At 40.2% G+C, this 12,043-nt stretch overlaps 1 protein-coding gene across 1 annotated transcript in view; it reads right to left on the bottom strand.

Moving 5' to 3' along the window:
* ADAMTS17 (ADAM metallopeptidase with thrombospondin type 1 motif 17) overlaps positions 1 to 12,043 on the bottom strand; it is a gene marked incomplete at both ends in the record, with an annotated part of 127,757 nt that overhangs the window by 68,540 nt on the left and 47,174 nt on the right. Inside the window, one exon of the mRNA XM_083371328.1 lies at positions 9,761 to 9,804. Within this exon, the coding sequence (XP_083227454.1) occupies positions 9,761 to 9,804 (44 nt within the window). The remainder of the gene's footprint in view (positions 1 to 9,760; positions 9,805 to 12,043) is intronic.

A 12,043-nucleotide genomic window follows, 5' to 3' on the forward strand; every position in this document is an offset into this window, starting at 1 on the left:
GATGCTGGTTGATGGAGGAGGAATGACTAGGCTTCAGCTCCCAGCAGAAGCTGCGCTGATCTGGAGGGTTCTAGGAGTTGAAATATACCTAGATTGGTGAAGGCTGGTCCAGTGTTGTTTTCCCCCCACTTTCCTCCCATGAGGTCGGTCCATCCTCTAACTTCTCAGAAACAGTTTGAGGTGGTCACTCTCTCTGCTGCCTACCTTTGAAGCTCTGAGAAAACCCTGCGTGACATTCCAGCATCCAGTGGGTAAATACAAAGACATTGGCCATTATTTGTGGTTCTACTCTGTGTGTACCTGTGTATATGATAGCAGTGTTCTAATATTTGGAACTCAATATCTGTCATTCAAAGAGCTTTCCATGGGCACCCTCTCAAAATGGTTTCCCAGGATGGATATTTTTTTTAATCTATTCACAAAATGGGTGTTATGGGGGGGTGTCCACACCTAATGATTAAACACCAATAGTTAGAACAGAAATTATCAATCTTCTGTTCTAACTATTGGTGTTTAATCATTAGGTGTGGAAACCCCCCCCCATAACACCCATTTTGTGATTGGTCACAACCAATCATTTTAGGGGTGACATGATAGCAATGTTCCAATATCTAAGAGTCTGGCACAAAGATGAGGGGGTCAGCCTATTCTCCAAAGCATCTGAAGGCAAGACAAGAAGCAACGGATGGAAACTAATCAAGGAGAGAAGCAACTTAGAAGGATACATTTCCGCGAGTTAGAACAATTAATCAGTGGAATGACTTGCATCCAGAGGTTCTAGGTGCTCCAACACTGGAGGCTTTTAAGAAGAGATTGGACAACCATTGTTCTGAAATGGTATAGGGTTTCCTGCTTGAGCAGGGGGTTGGACTAGAAGACCTCCAAGGTCCCTTCCAACTCTGTTATTCTGTTGTTCTATGATCCGTTGAGGCACTCTTCTGCTTTTTCAAATACACAGTCATTATGGGGGCTCAAGTTGCACAAAGAGGTGGCAAAGGCTGGGGCTAGGAGTTAAGAGACTCTAAGCAAGATGGAAGTGTCATTAAGGCTTTGTGTGGAAGCATCCTAAGTCTGATAGCTGAGTTTGCTTGTTCAATAACGAGATCCATTTGAGATTCAATTGCCTAAAAGGCAGAATGCTCATTCTATTCCTCCCACAGGATATTAAGCCTTAGATACTGAACTTTCCGTGCTTGGCTGGATCTGAGGCAGCGTGGCTGGAAGGAAGTTTCAGCAGGAAGCAGGAGAACCCATTCAAGTCACAACAAGACAGAAATGTCCCAAGGCAGATGGCTGCAGCCTACAGACTGTTTAACGAGCTTCCGTCAAGGTTGAATGGAATAAAAGCAAGTTTTTCTGCATTTCAATGCTAAAATTTTGCTTGGGGGCTCTCTCTGCAGTTACCCTGCCTATAGTGATCTTGCAAAAAATATGTAATGTCAATCTCTCCTTCTCCTAACATCTTTCTGAAGAGAAAGAGGAGGGGGAAGGGAGAGGAGAAAAGAGAAAAGAGAAAAGAGAAAAGAGAAAAGAGAAAAGAGAGAAGAGAAAAAAGAGAGGAGAGGAGAGGAGAGGAGAGGAGAGGAGAGAAGAGAAGAGAAGAGAAGAGAAGAGAAGAGAAGAGAAGAGAAGAGAAGAGAAGAGAAGAGAAGAGAAGAGAATCCAGCTGATTTTTAGAAGGAGGTGACCAACCGAATAGGCACATTAAATGCCTGCACAGAGTCTTTGGTTGTTCTGCTTCTTGTCTGGCACAATCTCATCCCACAAATGCATACCTACATACTTTCCTTCATTTTTGAGCTCAGCTCAGTCATTATGTAACCTTCAAAGCTACTTTGGCAATGGAATTCCATTCCTTAAACAACCCATTCCAGGGAAGACACCTTGCCAAAACTCAAACGCAACCTGCCTGGTGTGTATCTTTCCTCTAGCACAGCTTCCAAAAAGGACAGCAGCTTTTGCAGAAACCGTGTTCGCCTCTAAGTTAAGGCAAGTTGAGCTCAGAATGTGCAGAGATTCTGGCAACTGGAGACAGGCAACGTCGATCGATCGTGGCAAACGTGTAGCCACAGAAGAGGGCATTCTACACATTTTGTGTAGACTCCCAAACACAAACATTGCCAAGGCAGATACATTGAGATACTTTGTGTATTACCTAGCCAATCTGTGGGCTGAGATGTGTGGTATTTTGCCTATGCTGATAGTGGGCAAATAAATCACATTGCTTAAAGAAGATTGGGTCATTACACAATGCCAGAACATGAGATTGTTTAACTAATATCTAATATTGAAAACCATGATGCAGATTACAGATAATCCTCAACTTATCACTGATCACTTAGTGACTGTTTAAAGTTACGATGGACCCCCAAAATGGGACTGACAATCCAGATTTGAAGTTCTGATGTATACACACAGACACACACAAACACAACCCACACATATGACCGCAATTTGGGGCACTAAGCAGCTGGCTTGCATTTATAGCTGTTTGCAGTGCCCTACCCGGGTGACTGTGATATAGGCTGTTCTTATTGGAAACTGACATTTATTTCCAGTTTCCAGCAAAACCAGCCCCATAGAAAACAATGAGTTAGCTGAACAGCTGCAGCATTCATTTAATGACCTCTGGAAAAAACATTGTAAAACCAGGTCTGGCCACGTGGTGACCCAGCTTATGACCACCACAACTGTGGTCAGAAATATAATGAAATGTTCAAACGATTAGCAGAGACTTCCTAAAATTCTTCATAGTAAGCTGGTTCTCTTTTTTAAAGTTAGAGATATAATTCCCATCATCTACCATATCATGAGAGAACATAAATATGCTGTGCTCCAGCCATTGCAGATATTGATTCCCTTTTGCTGAACTGTCCACTAAATGCCCCTCTTCGGCTTAGATACTTAGCATCCCTATTTGGAAGAACAGCCCACTGAGATCTGAACCGCAGATTGTCCTATTTCATCCTGGACTCTAATGCAAAAGTGCTAAGTTTATAGTTAAGGCAGTTCAGCTAAGAACTTTTATAGCCCATTCATCTTGTAAAGGTTACGTATTTATCTGAATATTGATTATTTGCATGTGCCACATATGTATTTTATTACTGTATTTTTAAATTTATTTTATCCTAGAATTAGATCCTGTATTTTTGTTAATTTATATGATTGTAAGACTAATCATCTATCCATCCCGCTCTCTCTACCACTTATCTATCTACCTACCTACCTACCTACCTACCTATCTATCTATCTATCTATCTATCTATCTATCTATCATCTATCTATCAATCAATCTATCTATCTATCTATCTACCTACCTACCTACCTACCTACCTACCTATCATCTATGTCTATCTCTATCATCTGTCTCTATCATCTATCTATCTCTATCATCTCTATGTCATCTATCAATCTATCAATCTATCAATCTATCTATCTATCTATCTATCTATGAACCTTTATTGTCAAAGTACAACCATGTATACATTGAGATTGGCTGAGCCTCCCTTCGTGGCCCCACCCCCAACTTACAGTGACACAAACCCTCCATCTTATTACACCATGTGAGCTAATTGCGCAATGTACCAGCCTCGCAAGTCAATCATGCATAAAGTTTATAAAATTATTTCCCGTTCAACAGCCCATGGATAAAAGCTGTTCTTCAGCCTGTTGGTACGGCTGGCTATACTCCTCTATCTATCTATCTATCTATCTATCTATCTATCTATCTATCTATCATCTATCTATCTATCTATCTATCTATCTATCTATCTATCTATCATCTATCTATCTATCTATCTATCTATCATCTACCTATCTATCTATCATCTATCTATCTATCTATCTATCTATCTATCTATCTATCTATCATCTATCTTCTATGTATATATCATCCATCCATTCATCCATCCATCCATCCATCCATCCATCCATCCATCAATAATTCTGCACACCGATATGGCACATGATGATGGAATTCTTTTTCATTCTGTCCCAGCAGCTTCCCTATCCTCTTTCCATACTTTCTATGTGGGAGATTAATCTTTCTTCTAATACTTCTTCATCCAGGACTAATCTCTTCCTGTAGTTACTCTACTTTGTTTCACTTCTTTCCTTTTCTTTCATGAGCACTTTCCACCAAGATCCATTCTTGATACTACAAAGAACCATTCTACTCACAGACAGAATCTTTCGTCAGCAAGCTAATTGCCCCAAACTTGTATTGTAAACAATTAAATCACTCATGGGGATACTTTTGTCATGAATACGTACAAAAAGCCACGTCTTCGAAATGGACATCTTTCTGCTAACTACACAATCACTGTTCTCAATCATTCTTGGATTGTCAAGTGGTGCAATCATTTCTTTTGTTTCTTGTCACATTCCCACTCATCCATTCATGTATGTTTCCTTTGGGTGACATTCATTCAGAATACTGTACAGTTCCCCACACCTCCCATTTATTCTCCAATTATTATCATTCACTCAAGTGTAACATACAATTAGCAACAACTTATGAATTTTTATTTTCATAAGCATCCACACCAGCCTAGATGACACCAATTCATACTTGCTGGTATATATTTTAGGCACTTCATTTATAATTAAACTTCTACTTAAGAATAACTCCAACTGCACATAATCATTCAAATAGTATTCTTCTCTTAGTTTCAAAGACATACAACAGATCATTTATTCTTCTTATATTTTAACCATATGCCAGAGTTATTATCAGATGGACCATTAGATATCAAACATACTGACATTGGTCAACCTACACACAATATTTTGATTAAGTTTGAGAAGATATTGATTAGGTTACCAGCATCCTTGTACCACAAATGGCACTCCATGCTAGTGGTAAGGATAGTACTGTTCAGACAAGACACATTTTAGCTGGTATGCCATTACTTCAACTAAATCCCAGTTTATTCCAGGAATGCTCATGCTGTAATATGAAAGCTACTGATAGTATTTCTAAACTATAAACAATTTTGGAAGCTAATAAATTCGTGATCACATCTCAGAGGAATACATGAACTATAACGATACACGCTTAGGATTCTTGCATTAAAGACATGCAATTTACATACACAGTTACTGTATACTCATGTCAGGCAGGAGAATTCACTGGAGAAAGCAATTATGTTTGGAAGAGTTAGTGGTAAAAGGAAACCAGGACACCTAAAAACACCATTGCTGGACACCACCAAAGTGGATCCCAGCCAGAGCATAGAACATGTCAAAGAAGTAGTGCAAGATCAGAAGATGTGGAGAGACCTGGCGCATAGAGTCGCCAAGAGTCTTCTTCTTCTTCTTCTTCTTCTTCTTCTTCTTCTTCTTCTTCTTCTTTTTCTTTTTCTTTTTTTTCTTCTTCTTCTTTTTTTTCTTTTTCTTTTTCTTTTTCTTTTTCTTTTTCTTTTTCTTTTTCTTTTTCTTTTTCTTTTTCTTTTTCTTTTTCTTCTTTTTCTTTTTCTTTTTCTTTTTCTTTTTCTTTTTCTTTTTCTTCTTCTTCTTCTTCTTCTTCTTTTTCTTTTTCTTTTTCTTTTTTTTTCTTTTTCTTTTTCTTTTTCTTTTTCTTTTTCTTCTTCTTCTTCTTCTTCTTTTTCTTCTTCTTCTTCTTCTTCTTCTTCTTCTTCTTCTTCTTCTTCTTCTTCTTCTTCTTCTTCTTCTTCTTCTTCTTCTTCCTCCTCCTCCTCCTCCTCCTCCTCCTCCTCCTCCTCCTCCTCCAAACTGGATTGCAAACCCTTTTTGTATTAATTTCAATACAAATTAAAATTCAAAATTCTAATCTTCTCAAATCCAGCTCTTCCAACTATCTACATGAGCCAATCACAGAAGCACAGTTCAACCGATGCCCGGTTATGTAATAAATCCAATCCTGGCACTGGTCTCTAGATCTGTTTTGGATTGCTTCTTCTAGCAGACCTAATTTAACCAAGACAAGGAGATGTTCTTGCCAAAAAAAATCCCAACAGAGTCCCAAAGAGGAAGAAAAAACAAAATCCTTTCTATCATTCCCACTCTTGTTTTCACATTGAGATTGCACAAAGATAACATATCCCTTCCTTCCCTCCCCATAAAAAAAACAATAAAAAAAACCCTTCACATTTTTTTTCAAGGGTTCGAGGAACTATGAAATGAGATGCTGGCTCCTAAGCGGTTGCATGTGTCTTCCATCAAGATGGTTTTAGCACATGATTGGCTGAGCACATGGCTCGTCTGTGGCTACATCTGGACTCAGGTAGACAGTTTGAATGCTTATCCCATGGAAATATGGTTTCCATTGGCTTTGTAGACAATAATGGTGTTGTGAGTCATTAGTTTCCACTCACAGAGCGAGGGTTTAGGGCAGCTCCAATAAATACTGAAAACAGAGAATGTACGTCTCAACTTTTCCTTGCAGCCTCACCATGTCCTGTCTTCTTTGATTATCCTTCCCCATCCAAGATAAAATAATAATAATAATATATGACAAGCTATTTTTCACAGGAGCTAAAGCTGAATGGCTACAACTCCATATGTTCTGAGACCATAAAAGGACTTCTCATCTTACCAGAAGTATTCCAACATTGTTCTGACGTTACCAGAAAAAAAAAGTTGCTAATTCAAAATGTACCATTTTATCCTCTTTGGGCAATTAAAAAGAGTGAGTTTTGATGTCAAAACTCCTCTGATAAGGCTGGAACAACAAACAATGACTTCCAACACGATCAGAATTGCTTTAGGATCAGAACATTCCACCCTCACGTTATGTTGGAGGTCTCTTTTCATCGGACTTCTCCTTATGCAGCCCTCGTTCTTCCTTCCCCGGTAATATCAGCATATATATTAGAAGACAACGAGAGAATTTCCCAGCATTTAAATTCTGTACAAGAATCACAGCATGCCGTCACGCAAAATGAGGACTAGTCTTAAGGATGAATGGGTCACACCACCATCATTGTATCTTTTATAACAGTGAAATATCAGAAGAGGACTCCTAAAACTTTGCACTGCTGTTGCAAAGAACCCACAAATGAAACACTTTTAAAGCTTTCTAAGGCCATCGCGTGCTAATTCTTCAGTCTTTGGATATAAAAAATTTATTGACCGCCATCTCATGAGCTCAGTATGGACAAAAGACTGTTGAAGTGCCAGTGGTGTCTCTTATCTTTTATGACAGTTCAGTCATCTAGGACAGACATGTCAAACACAAGGCCCGGGGGCCGGATCCAGCCCGCAAAGTGGTTTCATGCGGCCCGCGAAGCCATCCTGGAAACAGTGAGGGAACGGCCCCCACTGCCTTGGCCCTGGCCCAGAGACCCTCCTTCTGCCAGAGACCCTCAGATCTGTCCCACTCCTGCCCAGGCCCCCATAGGCACCCTTGATGCGAACGATGTAGAGCTGGCCATGCCCACCCAGTAGGCCATATGCACTCTAGCCACACCCACCCAGTAGGCCACGCCCACCCAGGCCACACCCACCCAGCCCCTTGAGGGCAACCACAATGCTGATGCGGCCCTCAATGAAATTGAGTTTGACACCCCTGAAATTCTAGCATCTAAATTGCTCGCAAGCACTCCGTCAATATTTATTTATTGAAAACATTTAAATAAATGTGGAGGAAGCTTCTTGGAGGAAAAGAGAAACACCTTCTTCTTCCTCAAGAGAAAAGGGGGAAAAAATACCCAGGCTTGTTGCCTTTTGAAAAAGCACCTTTGAGAATTCTCCATTATCAGGGAAAAGACCAATCTCCTCCCAGCAGCCCAAGAAGGTGTCAGAAAGAATTTTTTTTAAAAAAAACGCCAACCAAATAGACATGAAAGACCTTGGTTCTAAAAGGAAAATAGTTCATCTACTGGGCCCAGGCAGTCCTTGACTTATAACGGATCATTTAGTGACCGTTTAAAGTTACAACAGCACTGAAAAACGCGACTTATGACCGTTTTTCACATTTATGACCGTTGCAGCATCCCCATGGTCATGGGATCGAAATTTAGAGCCTTGGCAACAGACTCATATTTATGACGGTTGCACAGCCCCGGGATCACGTGATCCCCTTTTGCGACCTTCTAACAAGCAAAGTTAATGGGGAAGAAGCCAGATTCCCTTTACAACCATATTACTAGCTTAACAACTGCAGTGATTCCCTTAAGAAACGGTGGCCAGAAAGGTCGTAAAATGGGGCAAAACTCACTTAACAAATGTCTCACTTAGCAACAGAAATTTTGGGCTCAGCGGTAGTCATAAGTCGGGGACGACGTATAGCCTTGGAATGCCTTCATCCCCTTCATCTTAGGACTGTAAAGCATGCCAAGGACTATTTGCTGAGACTCATGCTTGAACCGAATTGCTTTTGGTTTTCAGCACCTGCAGAGATGCTGAGATGTATGATTTGTGCAAAACATCAGACACAGCTACGAGAGATTGCTAGCAGAGCTGCACGCACCCCCTGCCAGACCCGCTTTGCAGCTCCAGCTGCACAGAAAAAACAACGAACGTGAACATTCAAATGGGCTACATCCATTTTTCATCTGTGGAGCAATTAGTAACTCTTATGGTTTCCATGTTTAGTTAGACAAACTCTTTACATACTGGGACACCACACACCCTCTTCACACCCTAACCCTAACCCTTGTTACCTTCTGGGAGGAGGGGGCTCCGTGGTATCCGAGGCAGAACATCCAGATTCAGCCATAGTTTCATTCCATATACAGCATTGACCTTGTGAACTCTCAAGCTTTCTCCTTCCGTTATGTATTCAGGTTGGACAGCGATTAATATTTATATGTTACTTACATGTAAGAGTGTAGGTCTGTACATATGTTGTATATAGTATGTTTAAATGTGTGTTATGTATTGTACACTTTGAGAGCAAGCAACTAAATTTCATTTTTAATGTATGCCATTATCTATCTATATACATATACATATACATATACATATATATACATATGTTAAGTGTTTGTTAAGTATTTAGAATACCTTGCTAGGCCCCAAACACGGGGCAAATCTTATTTCCTGTTTCAGGCCATCAACAGGCTGTAGTCACACAGTGACAGTTCATATTTGTGTAAATTTTTTTGGATTGATAACAAAGAATTAAAGGGAGACTGATATAGCTATTTCAAACTTATTTGTTCTCATCAGTCAGCCACACCCTTCTGAGATTCGAACCTGATTACACATTAGGCAATTGTTCTAACCCTTAGGCCACAGGCTCTTTCTCACTTTTGTTATCTGAGAAACAAGGGAGATATGTGTTAAGTGTTTGTTAAGTATTTAGAACACCTTGCTAGGCCCTAAACACGGGGCAAATCTTATTTCCTGTTTCAGCCTAACCCAAGGCCATCAACAGGCTGTAGTCACACAGTGACAGCTCATATTTGTGTGTATGTGTATGTATAATGTATATAGTATGTATATATGTGTGTTCTGTATGTGTATGGGTAGATATATACTTTCTTTTGAGAGCAGGCAACAGAATTTCATTTTTAATGTGGGCCAGTGTGCTCACAGTGAAAAATGACAATAAAGGTTATCTTATCCTTATCTTTAAAAGGAAGACAACCATGATCATGAATACAAGGGTTCCATTCCCAAAAAAGAATTAGAAAAAAAAATCTTTCTTCTTTATTGCAATTCTCCGCCCATGTAAGACAACCACACCATGTCAAAGATAAATTATCTGAAGGGGGAAAAGTAATTTAGTTTTCCTCACTGGCAAGTACAGTAAAACAATGCATTGTACATGAAATCCATCTGTAGATTTACTTACCTACTGTGTCACAGGGCTCATCCTTATGGACACAAAAATCTGTCCTGAAAATAATAAATCATGATAGGAACATTCCTTAAATGATGAGATGTGGGTTGCGTAAATGGACACACGTTTCAGAGTTGTCTATCACCTAGAAGCCTCTAATGTACGCGATTGTACTAGGGGCAGGTATATTCCTCTTCATTCATTTTCTTTTCATGCTTCATTTTACAGATAGTCTTTGACTTACAACTATGATAGGAATGTTTCATCGCTAAGCAAGGTAGTCATACAGTGAGTCGTGCCTGATTTATGGAGAAGGGAATGGCAGGATCTGGGGTGGAGGGGGGAGTGAAAAGAGGAACCAGCCTAGAATCCCTAGGTAGCCACAAAGGGAAATAGGTCCAATTCCCCTCGAGTGATGTTGACCCTCATCTAACTCTAACCAAGTGGTGGGCAGTAGTTGAAAAGATTCCTGCATGCAGGCTTTTAGCAATAAATCAGCTTAACTGATCCTTCAAGGGTGGATCTGGTCTTTCACACATGGCATTTTATGATCCTTTTTGCTGTGGTCATTAAGTGAATCACCATAGTCCCTTCCTTCCTTCCTTCCTTCCTTCCTTCCTTCCTTCCTTCCTTCCTTCCTTCCTTCCTTCTTTCTCTTTCTTTCTTTCTTTCTTTCTTTCTTTCTTTCTTTTCTTTCTTTCTTTTCTTTCTTTCTTTCTCTTTCTTTCTCTTTCTTTCTTTCTTTCTTTTTCCCCCTCACCCCATTGTTCCCAAATTTCAGTCATCTCAAGGTTTCTCTTGACAGTTTCTCTTGACAGTGAGAACAGTCAACCAATGGAATAGAAGTTGCCTCCATAAGTTGTGGGAGTTTCATCACCGGAAGCTTTCAAGAAGAGACTGGGCTGTCATCTGTCAGAAATGATGTAGGGTCTTCTGTTTGGGCAGGGGTCGGGATGACCTACAAGGTGCCTTCCAACTTTGTAATTCTAATTCTTTCAAGTTGGCCATCAAGAATGATTTACTTCAGGCAGATGTAGGACAACATTCTAGCTTTCTACGATGGAAGCAGAGAAATCTCGAGCTGTTTTATGGCACTTCAAAGCTTGCAGTGCAAAGATAGCCAATGGGCAATCAATGGCATTCTCCTCTGGACTCAGCTGGCACCATCATCCTTGCAGGTGTTGCCAGACTCAGCTTAACAAGGCTTATTGAAGGACTACGTTATATTGTTATATAAACAGTAAATCAAACAGATGTTTTTTATAGGGCACTTTGAGTACAGGGACGGGAGGGTGCAGCTGAAAAAGCTTCTCTCTCAAAAGGGGATTTCTAGCTTAGCAAATGAAAACACAGCATCTCTGTCCCTTGCATTCTGGAGGACCATGGATGACAAGAGTCTGGTAGTTCCAGGTAATTCCCCGGATTCAAATTCCCTTTTTCTAATGCCAAGGCTCCCTACAGTAAAATAGTGCAAAAAGCAAGAGCTGTTCATGACTGGAGGAAGCCCAAATCATCTCTCAGTGCCAAGGGCCCATCTGGGAGTTATTAAAATAGCAGCCGGAAAGGAAGTTTAATGCTGGCAACTGAAAACCAATCAATGTTTTCCTTAAGGTACAGAAACTGAGGTTGTCCCCTTTCTAGTCTCACCTCAAGTAAAATTAATAATAATAATAATAATAATAATAATAATAATAATAATAATAATAATAATACGATAATAGTTCCAGAAACAAGGGTATAATTTTTATAGATACCTTTCAGAAGGCCCTTATCTTACATTATGATCTTACAACTAATTATAATGTATTTGGTGTCAATTGTTCCTTTGCTCTATGTACCTTGCTTACTAATAAAGGTAAAGGTAAAGGTTCCCCTGCAGATGCGTGCTAGTCGTTTCCGACTCTAGGGACCGGTGTTTATCTCCGTTTCAAAGCCAAAGAGCCAGCGTTTGTCCAAGGACGTCTCCGTGGTCATGTGGCCGGCATGACTAGACGCCAAAGGTGCACGGAACGCTGTTACCTTCCTACCGTAGTGGTCCCTATTTTTCTACTTGCATTTTTACGTGCTTTCAAACTGCTAGGTTGGCAGAAGCTGGGACGAGTAACAGGCGCTCACTCTGTTACGCGGCACTCGGGGATTTGACCCGCAAAACTGCTGACCTTCTGATTGACAAGCTCAGCGTCCTAGCCCACTGAGCCACCCGCGTCCCTTATTGCTTAGTAATAGATACCTAATATATAAATGATTATACTATTAAGAGCCCTGTGGCACAGTGGTTAGAATGCAGAATTGCAG

The sequence above is a fragment of the Vipera ursinii genome, assembly GCF_947247035.1.
Source record: "Vipera ursinii genome assembly, chromosome: 11".
In the NCBI taxonomy this organism is placed as follows: Eukaryota; Metazoa; Chordata; class Lepidosauria; order Squamata; family Viperidae; genus Vipera; species Vipera ursinii.